General features: G+C 48.1%; 1 protein-coding gene across 1 annotated transcript in view; it reads right to left on the bottom strand.

Annotated features, from left to right (window-relative positions):
• LOC8036128 (insulin gene enhancer protein ISL-1) overlaps nt 1–21,383 on the bottom strand; it is a 154,772-nt gene that overhangs the window by 79,617 nt on the left and 53,772 nt on the right. The window contains exon 3 of the mRNA XM_029983141.4: nt 9,915–10,165. Coding sequence (XP_029839001.1) covers nt 9,915–10,165 — 251 coding nt within the window. The remainder of the gene's footprint in view (nt 1–9,914; nt 10,166–21,383) is intronic.

The following is a 21,383-nucleotide window of genomic DNA, read 5'->3' as shown; positions in this document are numbered from 1 at the left end:
TTATTGGTAGAATAGAAATCGGTCCATAATTCTCGATGTTATTTTTGGCACCACCTTTGTATAGAGGACGCACTATTGATGTTTTAAGGTCGTCGGGAATCGATTTAGTCTCAATAAAGCCGTTTAACATAAAAAGAAGGACCGCTTTGAGACTGACATAGTTTCTGCGAAGATCGGAGAGACGAATGTTGTCAATTCCAGGCGACTTGCTTGGCTTAAAGCTAAACAAGATCGAGTGCAGATCCGTCTCTTGGAGTGGGAAAAGCAACGCAGAGGAGCTGACAGTGTTACCAATAGGAGTTGGTGGATCTCTCGCCTTTCCAGAAAAAGTAGCAAAGAAAGCGTTGAAATTTTCTACAACATGACATAAATTACCGCCAAAATTTTGCTTCAACGTATCGTCGATAGAGTGACGCGTGCTAGTTCCACGGAACTCATTAATCAGGGACCAAGTTTTTCGTGCATCTGAACGAAATTCTGTGAATTTTTTCTGGTAGTAGTTTCGTTTGGCAGATCTAATCATTGCGTTGACTTTGTTGCGAAGAAATTTAAAGTCTGACTTCAATTGCACGTTGTTAGGTGAACGACGGCATCTAGCCCATAAAGCATTTTTATCGCTAATTGCTGTCAAAATATTTGTATTTAGCCATAAAAGGTCAGGGTTACGTTTCTTTATGTACACCTCTTTCCGACAGGTATTATAGAATTTATCAAACAAAAGAACGAAGTTTTTATATACGTCACTGTGGTGGACGGACTCCAGAAATCCGATCCAGTCATATGACGAGACTAGCTTATCAAAGGCACGATTGTCTATGCTGGTTATTTTAATACGGCCCGGTAGTTGGCGCGATGCAGAGTTACCAAAAGAACAATGACAGACCACAAAGTAGTGGTCAGCAAGTTTTTCTGTAATAATGGCTGATTTAACGATCGACGCAGATGTTCTGATGTTGATATGGTCAATGCAGGAGCAAACTAGTCTATCTAATAGAAACTCTTCACGAGTTGGAGCATTAATAGTGCACTCTATCCCATGCGTTGACAAGATGGTTAAGTATTTGCACACCGTAGATTTGGTCGTGCTTAAAATGTCAATATTAAAATCTCCTACAAGGCATAACTGGTCATGCATGGTGAGACTACTTATGTAAGATTCCAGTTCTTCCAGAAAAGATCCAACGTTCGTGGAAGGCGGTCTGTAGACTGCCAAAAAACATACCGAGGTTGCCGCGTTTCCTAGAGACAGGGCGACATACTCTGCGTGATTGAAGTACAAAGAAATATTAGTAATGGACCACTTCTCATTCACGAAAACCGCGATGCCACCTCCATGACCGGAACACCGCGTGTAGAATTTACCTATATATCCTGGTAAAGAAAATTGATCTGTAGCAACAGAGGAAATGCTTAATCGTACGCAGGTTAATTTCTGTACTAAGCTAGAATCACGAATCACGGGGTTTGTTATATTCGCTTGCTAGCTCGCAAAGAAATTGTTGTCGCTGATAGTAAACCGGCTTGCGACGCCGTTGAGACGTTACGGGGACTAACACTGAAACATATATAACGGTCATTCTTGGCCTGCGCGTTAAATTTAGAGGTTCTTCGGGATTCCTATTGCGGCTGGGTTTTTAATTTCTAAGCTCGCAACACTGCTCTGAAGCGTAGATGCGACTTGGAACTGTGTAATTTAGCAAAAGAGTGTAATGAAATGGTGCGTTTGTTCACTAAAATCACGGAAGAATTGGCACCTCGGTATATTTTTTAGAACTGTGCGAACGGTAGTGCGGATAAAAAAAGTGCAGTGTCGTGCATGGCCTTCCCATTGCAATACTCTTTTCGAAACTTCGTCAAGCAACATTGGCGGTCGCCATTTCTCGGGCCCGAGGCGTGTGATTGGATCGGAGTCTTCGCCGAACGCTGACGTAACACTCGTTCTTGGCACGAGCTGGGCCCAGTTCACGCCGTAGGTTGACGGTGCCCTCGCGTTCAATAGATGCTCAGAGCGCGTGCCCCACTGATCTCCGTGACGACTTGCTGGATCGCGCATCCCCGCTTGGTCGCTGCAGCGCGAGTGCGGCCACCGGAAGTTCCATATCGTCCACTTTGAGGCACCGGAAGTCGACCTGTAGGAGCGTTGCCGAGGCCGGGCGACAGCGTGGTGGAAGACACGTTTTCTGCTCGTTCGCCGTCACTCGCCAAAGCTTTTCTTAAAAAAAAAAAAAAAAGAAAGACTGTAGAAATGGTTGTAGTTGCCTTTGAGAACACGTGGAAATTTTTGTAGTAGACCGTTATTCTCCTCCGCTACGGTATCCCCGAAGAAAACGCCGCAGCTGCGCATGCGCGCCGCCAGCCTTGTCTGCATAGTTGAAGGTCTTGTGGCGGATTACGGAGTGCTATCCGGTTGCTTAGCGGGCTGCCGAAACGGTCTACTACAATTCCCTGCTGTTGAGCCCGTAGGGATGGCACTGCGGTATTTGATTCAAACCAGCATTCGCACACCGGTAAAAATTAAAATACTACGTAGCTGTGTTTTTTTTTTGTTTTTTTCTTTTGTATCACGCGATTTGTTTTGTAGATAATGACCCGGCCATGTGCGACAAACCGTAGCAGACAGACGTGTTTTCAATAAGGTTCTGAGAAAAAAGCCCCCTATTCCGCACAAATCCACGGGAACCGTCTCTCGCATGTAAACTGCATTTTAACGTTTCGTTAGTTGCTTCCCAGAGGATGACGTCAGCCCGTGCGAAAACCAATATTTGCTCGTGGGGGCCCCAAACTTTAAACACTCCCCAAGCCTCCCTCTCCCCATCGGCAAAAAAAAGCGCTCTCTCGTCGACCACCGTTTGTTTTGCCGTTTAAGAGTTATCTCGGAGGGCAATTGTTTATTTTAGTGCCACCGACGCCGCCGCCGATGCCAGCGCCGCGTCGCGGGCTCCACCGTGTACACGATGTGGCGCCGGCGGGCTGGGGGCTCCCACTTGCTTTACGACGTCATAACCCTCCACGCATGGCCAGAAGAGCGCGCCTTCGCGTCGTCTGACGCCCACCCGTGCGATGTAAAGCGAATTCGTTATAGGCGGGTTCGTAGTAAGCGAATTCGTGGTAGGCGATTTCGTTGTACGTCCGCTTGCTTTTCGCGTTTTCTCCCAGAGGCGACGACTCGTAGTTTGGTAGTGAACGCTGTTTACGTAATCCAGGCCCCATTGAGGTTTCCTTGGGGCGCTATGCCGAGCTCGTGGCGGCAGTTTCAAAAGCTGGAGACGTTTTTTTTTTTTTTTTTTTCGCTAGCTGTCAAAGAAAGTATGACTATAAAGGTACTGCTTTTAGACGTAATCGCAGTCTCCCCATACTTGCAAGAGCTAATTTAAAGATTATCCCGTTTTAACTCAACACTGTGTTTGTATCTTTCGTCGGATGATGCAGGTGATATGGATTGTGTTTGCCTCTTATATTTAAATAAAGGAATGATACTCATACGTTTTGGCGACTTCTGTATGGACGAACGTTTTAGAAGAGAAATACTACTGTCACGAAATGTTTCGTGTTGCGTTAATTGCTACTCAGGCATGTTTGTTGAAGACCCAGAGATTATCAACCGTATTGCCATGCATCAAGTTTCATTCCGACTTCAGCTTTAAATGGAACATATTTGAATGTTTCACAATCCCAAGATATTTAATATCCGTTCTTTGGAGATATCTTAAAGGGGTCATGAAACGATATCGGGTTGGAACGTTCATGACTTTGCAGACGAGCTTCTATGTGGCGGTAAAATTGCGAGGATAAAAAGGGACTATTTATTTCAGTCTTGCCTTCGCAAAGCTTGATGACGTAAATTAAGGGATCAAATTCAGCCGCCTGACGACAATTGAGCGCGGCTCATGGATTCGGCACGAGAACTGCGTGAGCACTCGACTTCGGCTCGTAACAATCGATGCCTCGGCAGACACTCGGGTAGTAACTCGTGTCCAACCACTGCCGTGATGAGAATAGCCCCACTATAACAATGACTGGAATCCAGCACGCATTTTTCTACTTTGCAACCCCAGCGCGTGGGTATGATTAACGTTAGCGGCATTAGATAAGCAAGCACCAGGCCACGAGACCGCTTGTTCTGGCTCCGAGTTAGGGGATGAACGATGCTCATATTTCTCAAATTTTTATTTTTGGCGACTGCCCTTACCATTGCCTAGTAAGAAAGGCAAGTTTATTCAGTTTCTAGCGTTAGGGAGTGATCCTAAGTAGTATTTAGCAAAAGTAGCAAAATCTTTTCATGCTCATTTAAAGGACTTCATCGGGACGGAGAACATGTGCATGCCAAGCGGCCCGCGCAGAGTAAAGGCCGCCAGCATTTTCCGATTTTATAAAAGCCTTCGGACCGAAAGCCTGTATAAGGTTCCCGTTAAAAGGTCTCTCTTCCATGGACGCCTAAAAGGTCCATGCAGCAGTACGAAGTCCGTGCAACAGTATTCAGTACGAAGTTCTTTAAAAAAAAGCGACCAATCTGATCGCGATGTCAACACCGCATGCGTGCTCATCGGAGTGCGCTGGTTCGCTGATTCTTTCAAAAACTATGTTATGGAAACCTTTCAACTACCCGCGAAACAATTTTTTTTTTACAGCATAAACAAATCGCAAATAAAATACACGCAGACGTGATCGCACGTGCAAACGCTTTTAGACTTTTTCACTGTAAAGTTTCAAGATAACGTTATACACAAGCTCACCGGAAGCTGACCCAGAACACTACCGCGGCGGTTTAAACGAGCGAAAACGCGAAGCTAAGTGTCCACAATACGGCCACAGTTTGCTCTTTTATTAATATTGTTGCTTTTTACGGGAGGGACTTGCGGATAGTATATTGCTCATCGGCATAAAGTCGACTCGGAAGCTTCAAAGGCGCCGGCAACCCACGCGCGCCCTGTTGTTGTTTCTATAGTGGCGCGACTGAAACGGAAATTGCTGAGTCACGTACTCATCAAGGCATCAGCCATCTCAGACTGGCGCCATGTTTAGTACTTCTGAGCAGCACTGTGTTACCAACATCAGTTGTTTTTGCTTTGCTTTGTACAAAGTAAAAAAAAAAAAAGGAGGGCGAAGAGTTAAGGGAGAGAAAAGCAGCTGTTAACGGTTTTAAGCATCTGCCGCCTTTCTTGACAAACAAGATCATGCGCAAGTTAGGAGACAAACTGACGAATGGGCACTTCATATACTTTGTCAAAATACATTGCGGATCATTGTATACGGACAAGTAATAATTGCTGCACGAGCTATTTCAAACATGTCTTCAATTGTCCGCACAAATACAATACCTTAAATTCCTTCTGGAAATCTAGGAGAGCATTCTTTCGTGCTAGCTATCAAAGAAGTAGTTTCGGAATGTCAGCTTCTTGTTTATAAGCCCTTCCGTATCCCAAGGCTTGACCATATTATACTTTCACTACTGCATGGCAGACGTCAAAGACTCCCAGTTTGCAGTCGTACGTCTGTAATCTGCTCTTAAAATTGTTATCTATCTGACGCCATCTTAAAGCAGGCTTAACATCGTGTCCTACGTCTACATCCATATAACAAATCAGACTTATCTTAAACGCGTTTTGCGCCAACACCCACCAACAAAAAAGGGTGTATCCAGCCTGAGCTTTGAAAAGAAAAAAAAGTATGCTGTACCGCCTGCAGTCTGCGAGTGTCTCGCGGGCGCCGCCATTTTGTCGCCTCGTGCAGAGCGCTTGAAACTCGCCATGGCTACGATTCGAAAATGAGGCCTTCTTCTGAGCTCTAGATACAGTGTGTATCCAGAGCTACGCAAAATTATCGGCTTAAACGTGGAGGACCCGCCAGGTGGCGCAAGCCGCCGCCTTATTCATAATGTTTGCCCTTATTCATTCATCCACCCGTGGCTCTAACACCGGATCCGCGGAAATTTCCTTCCCGCAACTTCACGTGTCACTAACGAGGTTTCCCGAAGCGGTGCGCCGACCAGTTCAGACGCCTGAGTGCGCAAGACGCGGGGAAAAAAGACAAAAGGAAGCGTGGAGCAGAAGGCCTAGATTTCAGAGTGTTTTTAACTGGTTAATCAAGATCACGTGGCTGCTACGAGGAGCAGACGAAAGCGTTGGGTGTCTGCAAGCGTGCCAGCCTCTCCTCTCGCTAGCGCTGCGCATGCGCAGGACGCGTCCGCCATTAAACTGCAAACGTTCTCCGTGGTCCTCCGTTGGGCCCTCTGTTTCATCTAGGCTTTCTGGGAGCGAGTAACGACAGAGGCGACGCTGTGCGGCGAGCGGAAGCGCCGGGGTCGAACCGGCGTGTCCCGCCAATGAGATTGTTCTCCCCTTTTTACCGCCGCCGCCGCGTGAATAATGAATGCCGGTCTTAACCAGGTGAGGCCCCGCTTTTCCGCCCTGAAATCGCTTCTTTTTGGCTTTGTTCGCCGAGCCTGCCTCTCTCGGAGTGCGCCTTTTGCGAGCGGTACGAGAGATGGGCGTTTGTTTCTCGGAGCAGTACCAGCTATACTCGTTGTCTCATTAAAAAAAAGAAAAAAAAAAGAAAAAAAAAGTCTGCTTATGGCCTACGCGTTCAGTAGTTCTTACAAGATATGGTTGTCGGGAGAGAAAAACGATACTTTTGGCCCTTGGAACGAGTACGTCTTGATAAAATGACACGTATAGCTAACCTTAAACACACCAACATATATATTCATTCGCTACATAAAGGGGGAAATTACTAATTAGTAATGCTCCGCGAGGTGCCGCACGTTTTATTTTTTTATTACTGTTCATAAGGTGAATACAAATATGAATAGGGAGCGGGTCAAATCGGTGGTAGTTGTTTGGAAATGGGCGACTACGTGAGCCTAATCTAATCTAAAATGCACTTTCCTATATCTTAATGCTCCGCATAAAGGGGACCAATTAGTGGGCAGGCACGTAGCCGGGATTTTGTTTCGGCGGGGGGGGGGGGGGGGCCTAAGACAAAATGCTGGATGGGGGAGGGGGGGGGGGAGGAAGGAGAGGAAGCCCCAACAAAATGGAAGACTTCGGGGGGGGGGGGGCATAGTCTCCCCCCCCCCCCCCCCCCCTTCTTCCTGGCTTCGTGCTTGTTAGTACGTAATGCTCCGCGAACAGCCAGGCGTTTCTTACTACAGTTCTGGGAGTGAGAACAAGACATAAACGTCCGATGGACCAAAAAAAAAAAAGTAACATTAAACGTGTTTTGCTTTAACATAGACAAAAAACAGTGATCCGAGAATTCTGGCTACCCGATAAACTGCCTAAACTGCCAAAATCCCGGCCCAGAACACGTCAACTGTCCTTGTCAAAAAACATAACACCAAAAATAATTACACCGCCCCTCACGAAAATAAATAAAGAAAGAAAAGCATCGTCGAAAATGGCAACGTTGCGGCATCCCGGCACTCGGAGTCTTTCCCCCACCGGCTGTACCACCGTCGTCGTCGCAACCATTCCGAGATGCACGGCGAGACTCCACGCACGACGCTCGCACATAAGGACCTCGCGAACGCGACCCCCGGGAAGACGCCGGCCTCGTTAATCACGGCCCGGCCCACGAACGACTCTTCGGAGAGGCGTCGCCAACTCTGTCGTCGGGGGTCGCAGAAGTCCTGCCCCTCCCTCCCCCTTCACTCCTCCGCAATTAATTGGAGGCTTCGCCATCTTGCCGCCGCATCCTCCTCTCCCTCCTCTTCCTCCATCCGCGTCCTGAGAGCGCGGTGAATACGAGCGCGCATTAAACTAATTGCTCGGTCGGGAGGACGAGGAGGCGAACGGAAGAGGAACAGAAAGAGACAGATAAATCTGTCCTCCGCGTTCTCGACAGCGGCGCCGCCGATGGAGGCGCCTCTACCGGCTGTCGCCGCAAGCTTCGCAGTGAGGACTGGGGATTCGGAGCGGGGTAACGCCGAAGACACCGCACGGCGTCGTGTGCGGAGATGAAGAGAGAAAGGGATTCTGTATTTACTGACAACTTTACAAATGCAGGATATGTTGAGTTATTATCGTTGCGCAGTCAGTGGTATTACGGTATTAGATTAGATGAAGACTAAAGGAAGGTCACAAAGCAAACAGCGGTTCACTATGCCGAAATTGTTCTCGCTACCTTTTGAACGTGGTTTCTGTCATACGCAGCTCCAATATTTGAAAGCGGATAAGCAGGTGGTGTGGCGGTTGGGTGGTCGTTTTGCCACATGTTTATATTAGAACTCGAAGCACTAGCCATACACATGTCATGGGTATCGGTCATTACAAGCCGATTAAGTGTTTGTGAGCCACCGAATCCCACATCGAAATTGGGATGTTTTGAGCGTGTTCCTCTCGCACTAGAAAACGCGATGGGCGTATGCATGCTCGCTCGTTCATAAAATAAATACGTCAACGTTAGAAACGATCAATACGAGAATCAGGATAGCAAGCTTGTAGTGAATCGTTTTAGAGCGCAGCTCTTAGGGGCCCGTTCCCGGCTTGAGCGGCGTCGCCGTCGCCGTCGCCGTCGCCGTCGGCGTAACCGCGCGGTGCATTATGGGTAAATTTCCCCGCTAAATCTAGCGGAAAAAATTTCCCCGCTAAATCTAGCGGAAAAATTTCCCCGCTAAATCTAGCGGAAAAAATTTCCCCGCTAAATCTAGCGGAAAAAATTTCCCCGCTAAATCTAGCGGAAAAATTTCCCCGTCAAATCTAGCGGAAAAAATTTTCCCGCTAAATCTAGCGGAAAACTTTCCCCGCTAAATCTAGCGGAAAAAATTTCCCCGCTAAATCTAGCGGGAAAATTTCCCCGCTAAATCTAGCGGGAAAATTTCCCCGTCAAATCTAGCGCAAAAAATTTTCCCGCTAAATCTAGCGGAAAACTTTCCCCGCTAAATCTAGCGGAAAAAATTTCCCCGCTAAATCTAGCAGGAAAATTTCCCCGCTAAATCTAGCGGATAAAATTTCCCCGCTAAATCTAGCGGAAAAATTTTGGTCACGTGACCCGGGGGTCACGTGACCTGGGGAGTCACGTGACCCCCTCCCGAGGTCACGTGACCTCTGAGGGGGCACGTGACCCCCGAGGTCACGTGACCCCCCCCCCCCCCCCCCCCCCCCCGAGAACACGTGGCCCTCAGTACCCTCCCCTCCTCCTCCTCAAGAGCTGCGCTCCAATTCGGCGTTACAGGGAGTGGTAAACGGCTTTCACTTTTTTTTTTGTTTTGTTCTTTCAGCTTTTTTTTGCAAGAAGACGTTACCTAGCGGCCAGCGTACGAAGAGGAGATTTCTTTTTCCATAAATATTTGTAAACGGGTTTATGTTCTTGCATCTTTCCCAATACAGTTGTGAGTAGCGCCCGTGTTTGTCTTCTATCTTGTGTACGTCTTTTTAGCGCTTTTAACCATGCTTCAATACAGTACGAAGTTACTTTGGATGAACGTTCCCGGGCTGCTCTCCCCCCTCATGAACAGCAACTGACGGAAGTTTCCCCACTTGCGAGTTGTTCGCGCTTGCGCAAAACATGCGTCGGCCGTTGCTCCGATCGCGAGTGATGTCTGCTATTTCGCCCGTCCCGTTGCCTCCGAAGCAAGCGCAAGCCTCCACCGCTAGGTGGCAGAAATGCTCGCGCATGCGCAGAATCACCCTTCTTGAAAGAAGCGCATAGGGAGTATTCACTGGCGGCCATATCTGTGTGCGCGAATTCTGAGCGCGTGCTGATGGCGAGCTCCCACAGTTCTTTTGCAACGTGCATTCCGCACCATCAAGCATGCCGGTCTTAGCAGCCTATTAATATTAGCTCGTTCTGAGCATGCGCTTTAAACAGGACCCACAAATATGGCGTCCAGTGAATACTTCCTATAAATACGTGATAAGTAGTATAAGTATCAGTCGTCGGCGGCAGGGCGAGGTAAGGTGGTGCATTCTACTCACGTGCCACGTGTATGCCGTTTGCCGGCGGCGCGGCGGCGCCGGGGGCTGCCGCGAACTTGTCGAGCACGTCGTGGTCCGCCCTGCAGAAGAGGCCGTCGTCTCGCAGCGCGAACTCGTCGCCCGGGATGAGCTGCCGGGCGCAGGCCTGGCACCGAAAGCAGTCCAGGTGGTAGATGTGCTGCCGGGCCCGCATCACGAAGTCCGTGCGGCTGAAGCCCTGCTGGCACTTGGAGCACTTGGCGCCGAACAGCCTGCACCACAACCCAGAGAGAGAAACGAAAAGCTTTGCTTTTGGTTGGCCTCGTGCACACCAACGAGCCGTTCGCAAACAACTCGCGTTTGCCAACATGAGGCGTTGACGCTGCACGTGCGCGGAAACCAGATTCTCACAATTCGTCTGCGCATGTGAATGCAGTCCCCACCACAATTACGTGGCGTCAGAGAGTCGAGGTGGTGCATACGGAGAGAAACTCAGAGGGCCGAGCTCTGATTGGAGGGATTAGTGGGTAGCTGCCACTGCCTCCACCCACCGTCTTTTTACGCTCAGAGCGAACAAGAGCGTCGTCTACTCCTTTCGCAGTGTCTCGCGTTCGAACGCCGAACGCCGGCATTCGAGGTTCGAACAGTGAGTAGAGACAAGGGCAGCTGGCCTCCTGTGTCTAACCACTAATCCCGCCAATCAGAGCCCGGCGCTTTCATCTCTCCTCCTCTACCTCCGTTTCCCACTGTACATGTCGATGCACTGCCAAGGTGTCTACAAAAAAGACGTTTTCAAATTCCCCGACTGCTTCATCGAAATCCCCGCATCGACTCCCGAGGGTACAGGACGTGTCTGAAGTGCAGTTTTTATTCCAGAACGCCGGTACAGTATCCGACCTCTTCCCCAGTTCGAATCTCGAGATGTTCTCACCCGCAGCAGGAGAAATGAACTCAAGTCACCGCGAGATCCATGCTTCGAATGCCGCATGGCAGTGAGTTCAAGGAAAAAACTTGTCACGCGGCATTCGAACCACGGATGTTGTATAGAGACTCGTGTTTGCAGACTGTCGGTTGCATGATGTGTGAGCTTAGTGTGAACCCGGTTTTGCAGTCGAGCAAATACTCGTGATCCGTTTTGAGCATGAGATGGGGTCCAATGCACGCGGCCGTAGGCCCTCTCAGAGTTGCGAAAATTTCACGTAAGATGGCGCCACCTGTCCACCCAAGCTTCAGTGACGGGTGGGTATCGGTAATCTGTCTTGTTTCTGGCTGCGCACCGCGCGACACGATGTCAAGCCGTATACACGAAGAGTCCGGTCGGGCCCCAGAAATAGCCTCGAAACGCCGCTACGAGACGCGGTGACTCCTCGAGCAGAGAGCACCGCCGTCTTCTCCTTGTTTACTTTGTTGAAGAAGTCGAGGGGTGCAGTCGCGTCGATACAAGCAAACGACGGGAAGAAATAAAATAAAAGAGGCTCCGCCCCGAGAGGCTGCCAGAGGGTCCGCCCATCCGACGCCGAAGCAAGGCTCTCCGCGATCGATCGACGAGAGCATCGTGCGGGCGGCGTGCGGCCCACGATATCGAACAAAGAGAAGGAACGCGAAGCGACGTGACCTCCGTTCGTGCCGCACACGTCACCGTGCCAGGAAGACCGCCAGATTCAGATTTTTGTTTTAACTCTTACTTTTCTTAGTTTGCTTATTGTTATTATTATTTTTTTTTTAACGCAGTAGTAAGGGGATTGAATAATCTGTTAACCTCACACAACATCTCCGTGGAGACAGGGTTCGAGCTACGGTGCTCAAGACTCGTGTGCTCAAGACCACACACTCATACTATGTATTCAAGACCACATCATACTCGTGACAACAGCGACGGACTCAAACTCAAACTCTTTATTTCTCTCCGTTTGGAGACGGCTTCTCGCCCTCTCCAAACGCGCTTCTCCGAACCCCGCAGCTTGGAGAAGCGCGAGGTTACAACGCAGAACCTACGAAACCTGGGTCTGATCAGCGAATCTCTTGACTCGGCTTTGTCAGACCTCTTGACTGTTCTGGACCTCTCGACCCAGAGTACATCTCCATCTTGGATCTCTCGACTGGTTGGACCCAGTGCTTAAAGTCTCCTGTAAGTTGAGGGAGATCCCAAGAAGGTAGGGGGGCGGGGGGATACTAGATGCACATAAAATAAAGCTCACTGCTGACTCTGCCCACGGTGCACCTGTAATCCCCAAATTGCTAATCCCCAAATGTCAGATCCCTGAGAACAAGCTAATTTATAGCAAGATGTGATTTTGATTTAACTAATGCTGGGGCTGTGGAGGAGGGTCTCACCATCCGTTAAAATCAGTGGAGGTTCCAAGACCCCCGAGACCCCCCCAGATTTCAAGCCCTGGTTGGACCACTTCATCTATAATGGATCTCGATGTTGGGTCGCTTGGCTCGCTGTCACGTGACTATTCCACCTCTTGACTCCACGCGTACTGGTAGACTTGTTGGACTTGTCAACTAGTTGGACCTCTCGACACGTTGGACTTCTCCACTCGTTGGACTTCACTTGTTGGACATTTTCACGTGGATCTCCATCTGGAATCTCTTATTTCGTTGGACACCTTCACCTACATTGAATCTTTATATTTGATCTGTTGACTCTTTCAACTCTTTGACCCATATTCGATCTCCTTATAGTATTTCCTGGCCCGCTGTCATGGGACCACTGGACCTCTTGACTGTTGGACATCTTGACTCGTTGGATCTTTTGACTCTTTTGGACTTCTCGACTCGTGTTAGATCTCCCCATTAGATACGTCGAGTCGTTGGACCCACTGACCTGTGTTGGATCTCCACATTGGATCTGTTGACTACGAACGTCTCGACCCATATTGAATCTCCTTATTAGATATCTCAACTCGCTGTCACGGGACTATAAAATCTCTCGACTCATTGGATCTTTCGATTCACTGCCAATTGGAGATCTTTTGTCCGAAGGCAGTAAAACCACACCGGGTAAAGATGACCGCGTGACGTCACAGCTTAAGCCGCAGACACGCTTTTCACACATCATGTAAAACACACGGAGTTTCTTCGCAGACATGATGACACAATTATCCGCGGACACGCCTGGAACATGTTGGAAGCATGCTTGTTTTATGTATATCTATATACTTCAAACATGTTCGCAGACAGTTTTCACATGACCAATCTGACAGCGTGCACTGTCACACAAGTAAGACAGACGCTTCAGACAGTCTTTTGTATGATGTCCTTGCAGTGTACACCGCAGCTTTAGGGAAACCAGCCCTCACCCCCCACACAGACGCACACAGACGATCACCAACGTCGGTCGTCCGATGCCACACCGGATATAATGACACACGGGCACCGCGCCCGAGGATCCGGCACACCGACCGCGCGGGCAAAGGACTCCCCGAGCGACAGTCCGTCCGGGGACGGACAAGCAGGCGTCGCCAGACCAGACTGCAAGCTTATCGGGGCCCGCGAAGCGCGCAGAATTCCTAATTTCCTATCGACTGCTCCATCTCCTACCTCCCCCGTGGGCCTACCGCTGTACGAAACGCCTCTACGTCCACGTCGCTTACGGTCACACTTCGGTTACTGTAGCCGCACGACTCATAGCGGCGCGACTCATACCAGCACTTCGCCAGTCCTAATTTTCTCTAAGAGTAATGGTATCGTGCTTAGGTTAGACAACGGGAAGATAATCAGCCCCCCCCCCATGGGCATCTAGCGTCTCCGGTATAGGGGGTGATATTTAGCCAGTCCGGTAGCAGTGCTATAGCCTGGTGTCTTCAGCGGCAGTGCTGATACACGACCGCACACAGGAACGATGCACATCCAGATGGAAACGGGCATGGGTGGGGATTGAACCCTGCAGACAGACTTTTCTATGACCAATGAGACAACCCTTACACAAAGAAGAAACTTTGCCTCGTGTGCACAAGTCCTTCGCGTTTTCGTCTGCTCGGTGCATGGGTTCGACTGTCGTTAGTACGTGGAGCTATAAAGCACTGTCTAGGACCTCGAGCCTAGCATGAATTCCACTCTTAGAGGGCTTTGATTCGGGCGCGTTTCGTATACGTGCGTCCATTCATGTAATCAACAGAGCGTGACCCACCCCACGTTAGGCGTCCAAGGTTAGCGGCCGTGCTGCGCTGCTCAATATACACATTGACAGCAGAGATGCCATTTTGAGGTAGACTGACTTCTCGCTGCGTAAAGCGCTTAATTATATGAATTTGGAGTGCATTGCAGCTTGGCGTCAACTTCGTCACGCTGGTCAGGTCCATGCTGCTCACATCGTCAAGTAGCAAACCAGCGTATCATAGCAGGTTGACATCCTCCTACTTTTTTTTATAATGGGAATCTGTCAATAATTTATTCAATGAATAAAATAATCACTTCGATAGCTTCTTCTCCAAGCGGCCAGTTGAAGCCTTCTATACACTTCACGGCAGTCAATATTTGACGCTGCAAGCAACAATTCGCTGTGACTATAACCGATGTCTACTATACGACGCTCTTCTCACCACGCGAAGGCGGGAAAGAGGGCTGGGGGCAGGGGGTCAATTTTCGGGGGGGGGGGGGGGGGGGGGGGGGGATCTATGCGTGAACTGAAAACGAGGGGGGAGGGGGGCTGTCCTCCCTCCCCCTAGGCACCCATTTGGAAGACGGACACCACGGAGAAAACGGCTTCCTCTTCTCGGCGTGGTGGTCTGTCTGTAGCCACGCAAACGGGGGAAAGGGGGGGGGGGGGAGGGGGAGAAGCTTGACGCCATGCTAGGGGGCTACAGCAACGTTAGACTGGGAGAAGGGCGTCTGCTTCTAATGGGGTCCTGTACCGGAGACGGCGGCCAAGCGGCGGCGATGGAGGAGGGGGGTACCCGTGGCGCCTGCATGCCTAATTGTTGTCTTCGGTGAGGGGGGATAGTTGGTGCCCCTCGTCGGACGTGTTGTCTTTGCTGAGACATTTTTTGAGGGAGGATGGAGAACGACGTGACGGCTGCGAGCAGACGCGGTTGGCCGGAGGGTGGTTCGGTGGGGGTCTTCTGAGCTGAGCAAACACCGTGCGTGTCTTGCCAACTTTGTGGGTCACCACAAATATGCGAGTCAACAGTGAAGGCGTGTTTTGTTACGAGGAATATCAGGAAAAAAAAAACAGTGTTGGGAAGTATTCTAAGCACATTGTACTTTAAGTACTACCTCAAGTAGGTCTAGGAAACTTGTACTTTACTTGAAGTAGATTCTCTGAGCATGTAATTGTACCCTACTTAACGTTTTTTTTTTTTTTCTGGCACTTTCTAAGCAAAGTACAAATCTCAACTTCAAAGCACATTCCTCAAATTTAATCTTGTAAAGTTCGTATCACAAATTATGATTTGTCAGCTCTGAAGAAATACTGGGAGGGACATTCTACTCTTAACAGAAACACGAGTAAACGACGCATTGCTTATTTGGTCATTTCTCCGAGTGAAGTAATGACGGCTATAAGACCGATACAAATAAGTGTCTTATTTGGGCTCCGTGTGTTCGTAGTTTATTTTTCGTCATATTCGGAGGGCGTTTTTCGGAGTTGATTTTTTTTTTGCCGAAGATTCGGAATTTATCGGAGTTTATATTTGTTTGATTCCCGATTCTCCGAAATTCGTAGTTTAATTTCGCAGTGTTTCATATTAAAAATAAACAAATAAATATTAACCAGATGTAAACGTGTGCCAGATAAGAAATATAACGCGCTTTTATCAATTAAAATTTCTTCAGTTGAATGTGACGTTGGTGCCATTGCCATTGGCAATACTAATTTGTCCCACAACAAAAGTTGCACACAAGTGTTGCTTCGATAAACGTCCGTGCCTTAAAATCAATAAACTTCCGGAGGTACGCTAGGAAGCTCGTAGTCATCCCGCCCTATTCCATCATTCTATCCCGCGGCCGCGCAAGGTGGAGTGGTTAAGGATGTAAAAGAGAAGTTTCAACTGCCCCCTCTTTCCTATTTTATACAATCTCTATGGTCCATAGCTTTTACTGTTACAAAAACATACCCTCTCCTTTCCTTAAATCAACAAATCGCATGGCCCAAACTGGAAACCAAAAGAGTGGCTCTTGTGTCGTGACCCGAATGTACAATGACCTGTTGCCCTGAACCAACCTTGCCGAGACCAGCGGTAAGACCCCTTTTGACAACGGTTTGAGATTTGGAAGATAATTATGGTGGCATTCTTCCAGGACCATTAACCCTGCGCTAATGAAATTTTAATATAAATATATATATATATTACTTCCTTTCTTTTAGCGGGGGGGGGGGGGGGGGGGTGGAGAGGCATTGGCACGTACAAATTCGGAGTTTATCGGATCAACCCGAATTGATCAAAATTCTAACGGCGGGTGTTATTCGGAATTTTTCGGATTTATCCGAAAACACGGAACCTTACTTATAAGTGGTCGTCACCAGCGAGAGTAAAAATGCTTCCGTGTGGCCAACTCACTTTATCCATCGTCATGCACCTCCGAGTAACCAGGGTCGGATTAAGAAATTTTTGGGCCCTGGGCTAAGGAAGTTCACGAGGCCGCTAATGATGATCATAATAGTAAATGCGACGACGATGGTGGTGGTGGTAACGACAATGACGGTGGTGGTAACGACAATGACGGCAATATGTATATTTCACCACCTTATAAAATACAAATATCGTTCATTTTATGGTTCGATGATTAAGAAACCCAGGTCTTGATAGATGGAAATGAAGCATATGCGGTTGTGGATTCGAGGCTGTTTCAAAAACAGTCAATCACTCGCTAAGAGCGCAAAGCAATGAACGATTGGGAAAAATGTGAAGAAGTGTCGCGCACATTCAGCAGCTCCACAAAGTTAACTTCCGTTGAAAAGTTGAAAATGATGACTCCGCGCTCCTTTGACCTTATCTGACCAGGCCTTCACCCTTATTTATGCAGTACGTGTCCCTGCCGGCTTGCATATGAATTCATCACGATGTCGAGCTAGAGAGTAGGCACAGATGACACTCATGTCTAGTGGCATGATTACTTGGACACAAATTGCATTAGACAGTAACCGAGAGGAGAGCGGCGAAACTCTTATTGCAAGAGAGAGAGAAAAAAATTTCGCTACCCTTGAAGACGTGCCTCGCGACTGGCAACTCGAAAACTGTTCGAGAATATACAGTTTTTATTCCAGAAATTGCTCCGATTGATTGGAGCTTGTTTAAATAATTGCTGACTTGAACAGTAAAGCAACACAGACAACGAAGTAATCTCGGAGGTTAAAGTATACTTAGGGCTCAAACCGCTTTGTTCACTCTCTTCTAATAACTGAACTCTCGTGTTCCAGACTAACAGACTTCTGCATTCAAGTAATAGAAGAAATATTTGAGACTGAATGCGTTTGCAATATAGCAATCACAGTCATTTGGGCACATTTACAGACATTTCTCATGAAGATCAAGAATATATTTTTAGGCTCCTCTCCTACATGCTGTCTATTTTAAGGGGAAAATGTTCAAGTAAGGTACGTTGTTGGGCTAGTTGGTTCATCTTAGTAAAACATAAAATAGCGCAACAGAAACAAGGACAAGAAGTAAACAGGACAGGCGCTAAATGTTTCAATCCGTTTTAAAAGTGGTCTTGTTTTTTTTTTTTGTTTTTTTTTCTAATTACAGCATATAAGAACTTCCTTTATCCATTTGGACGTAAGCTAAGAATAATAGGTGAAACCTTAGGGGCTCGTAAGGAAATTCCAGAGATCATATCGCTCGATGGCACGAAAACTGTTGTCTCCCACTCGCAGATCGAACTCAGAGGCCTCCAGAGAAGTTAGTTGCGGTCACTGCTTCTCGAAAACGTTCAGGAGACATCTCAAGAACCGGCTCCTTGAAACGCCTGTTAGTGGTTAAAAAGCATACACAAATTACATTGTACTAGGTGCAAAAGTGCACTCCTTACGCGGCTATGATTGTAACGTGTTCACGTTGACAAGCACGTTTCAGATCGCTTCTTGCCGTAGCCAGATGACGACGAAGAGGGCCATTTGTTGAATCTACTTTGTTAAGATACTTAAAACACCATGTTTTATTTTTGTAGACGCCTTCCCATGTCATACATTAGCGCTACACAAACGCCATAAAATATTAGGATTGTGTACTTTTTGTTGACTAAAACAGGAACTGTTCCCTCCTTTGCCGAATTGCCGACCAAACACACACGTCGTCGCATACGTGACGACGCTCCGAGCAACGTCCCGTTCAGAAGAAATTGTATATCGCTTCTTTTATTTTTAAATTAGTGCTAACTTTAACAAGATGGATAGCCAACTAGGCCACCAGATGATTTTAATATATATAGCTTATGCCGGTTATGTCAACCTACCGTTCACCCTACACTCGTTTTCACCTAAAACAAAAAGTCCGGCTCCTTGTGGAGCATTACTAATTTCCCCTTTTATGTGGTTATTAAAGATATATGTAGGGAAATTTTAGATGAGATATATCTTATCTTGTCAAGATGTACGCGTTCCAAACGACAAAAGCATCCCTGTTTCTTCTGGCAACCAAATCTCGTAAGAACTACTTTGCACCGCGTATGAATAATGCGCAAAAGCTTCATTTTTTTTTTCTTGAGGTGAAAATGGATGTAGTGATGTCGCAAACAAATTTTGACGAACCTGAGGTTTACCTAGGTCGACGAACCCTTCGAACTTTTGAGGAAAATTCGACAAAGTTCGACTAAATAACCAGCGTTGCCCGATCTTTACTTAAACAGTTCAAATTTAAGGAGTAATTGATATCGTGGCTTGTTATACACTTTAGTGAATAATCACCAATGCTTGCACGATATAGCGATAAAGAAGCAACTTTTGAATATTCATTTAGCTTCAAATAGAGACAATATACACGATAATTACTGCGCTTTTCCTCCGCTAGGCGACGTCAGTTCCTGTTCAATTTCCGCGCATGCGCATATAGGCCATATGCAAAATCCTTGCCAGCTATCATCATCAGGCCATTAGGAGCCGCCATATTGGGGGGTTTATCACATCTTCCTGTTGTGGACGAGGCGCATCTGCATTTAACTCAGTTTTCATGATATTAGGGCAATTTATTTGAACACTCAACGGGTTGCTGGTTAGTTTCGGTTCAAAAAAGAAAAGAAAGACGGCCGCAAAATTCTGGAAAAGGAATTGTCAGCAACGAGGTCGCAAGACTCGTCATTCAAGCAGTGAACCAGGTCAATGAACGGTATTTATCGAAGACGCCCTGTGAAAGGTTCGTACTGGACTTGCAGCAGGTGAACATATTTCAGTTCTACGACTTCCACGTTGCCGGGCGGCGGGACTGTTGTTTCTCGGGCGAAACCGTCGGTACGGGAACTCCCCAATATGGAGGAAATCTGATAATTGATTAGGAATACACTAGATGGCGCTTCTTTTCGCATATGGTATATTGTGTCACCTCAATCGAACGTCTGTCGAACTTGGCGTTAACTAAGGAAAACGCTAAGGACGAACGAGTTTCCACGACCGCCTGCGTTCAATCTGCCAACTTCTGGGGTTCGTAGATATATAAATGCCTTCAATAGTAAAAAGAAAGACAACTGACGAGGCGGAAGCCCGGCATACAGAATGCGAGAGGGATCTTCTAAACGCGTGCCACGGACCTTTTCCGCCGAGTCTATGATAATATATTCCACCGGTAACGCACTGTTCAAATTGGAAGCTCTTCCAAGTCACGTCCGGTTTCGACGCAAAGGGGAAGAAAAAAACAAAAACAAAAAAAAAACACGTAGTCGTCACGCTTCCATCGGGAGTGCAGCCAAGCCACGGTAAATACATTACTTCAGAAGTAATTACAATAACCAAAATAATAATAAGATAATAATAAAAAAAAATCTCGCACATTACTAAGAAGTATGGTGCCTGGAACGCCTCTCTGACTGGTATGTTTACCGCAACATGAAAACTGGACCTGGTCCCTCCAATTGAGCCTGACGACGTTGTCGAAGTGTCGTGTTGTTGCTTGCAGCGATCCTGCCGGTGGCACAGCGATGGAGGTGAATATGGCAGGCGCCTTCTGTTCTGCAGTAGGTCGCTCTTCAGTTCGACAGTCCCCGGAAGGTGAATATGGCAGTCGCGAGTTGGTACGCGGCGACGACCGGGACCCCTCGCGTCCGTTCGTACATTTTTGCCGGAACTTTTACCACCAACCGCCAGGATCGCGACATCCGATAACGTGACAACCAGGCTTCTGTGACGTCATTCGCTGCAACTTCGGGACCACTTTCTACGGATCCAAGGATTGTGGCCGTGGCGCACCTCAGGGTTGCCAGAAATCAGCACGAGATGGTGCTACTTGCTAGAAATAAACATCCCCGCTCGGTCGGTATAATCGCCCCTATAGATTGCTGCGGTGGAAGAGACCACGAAACGCTTTCTCTCGATTTTATTTAAATACTGCTTAGTCATACCCACTGACGTTCATAGAAATGTGACATGCTCCAGCGCATGCGCAGACTGCGTTCCACAGCCCAGTAGACAAAGATGACAGCGCGCAGAAGGTAATCGCTATTATAATGGTTTAGAGTACAGGCCATTCTAACGCGCGGCTTTTGACATCACTTGTTATTACGTGCAAGTTCGTTTGCTACTGCACACCTCACGTATACGTTTGTTTACCCGCCATAGGCGCTCACCTGCGCTGGTTTCCCCACCCGATCACGACCAATGCAGGAGCGCGCTTAACTGCCTAGTCATGGCGCGTACTCGTACGCGTATGTTACCGTTTGATTAGCATGTCCCTCATTGAGTCCCGATACGCCAAATGTGAATTTTTCCACGACGCTTCCTCGCCGTGGACCATCATCCGAGGACCCCCTCCACCACTTCACCGCGCCCTTCCCGCTTTGCTCACTCGGCTTCCCCTGCAGCTTCGTTATCGGCCCTTAGGCCGCTTTTGCGAATCTCGGCAGTCTCGTGCTCGAGAACCTCTCGTCGAGTGTTTGTGCTCGACACTGTACCGCCGTGGGGTCAGGTTCTCCGCGTGCGTGTCGTGACCCCAGCAAACGCGCCGCCACTCAGCGCCTCGGGGCGTCCGTCAACGGGAATCGCCGCTATCGTCTAACGCGTAAACAGTCTTGACTAAACGTTGTCGAGTCCCCGTTATCCTTGTCAGACTCAAAGAGGGCCCGCGGTTGTCGGACGCTCATGTGATCTGTAGAGGGACTCTGTCACGGGCGTCACCAGACCTGTGGTACGCAGGATCCGCGGAGCCAGGCACCTGGCTAGTGCGATCAAAACTTCCTATTCTATATTCCCTTTTTCCCTCTCACTTCCCTTTCTCTATCAACCAACACTTCCTAACGCCAAATACACCAGTGAGGGCTCTGCCCCCCTTTGCTTCCAAGGGTCGTTAATTTCGGTGTTGTGCCGCCATTCGCTTCCAAGGGCAGCACGAGTCACGAGCTTTT

This window comes from Ixodes scapularis, unplaced genomic scaffold, assembly GCF_016920785.2.
Source record: "Ixodes scapularis isolate PalLabHiFi unplaced genomic scaffold, ASM1692078v2 PGA_scaffold11__112_contigs__length_91849675, whole genome shotgun sequence".
In the NCBI taxonomy this organism is placed as follows: Eukaryota; Metazoa; Arthropoda; class Arachnida; order Ixodida; family Ixodidae; genus Ixodes; species Ixodes scapularis.
Note: the sequence above shows the minus strand (reverse complement) of the source record. Positions and strands in the feature narration are given on the sequence as shown.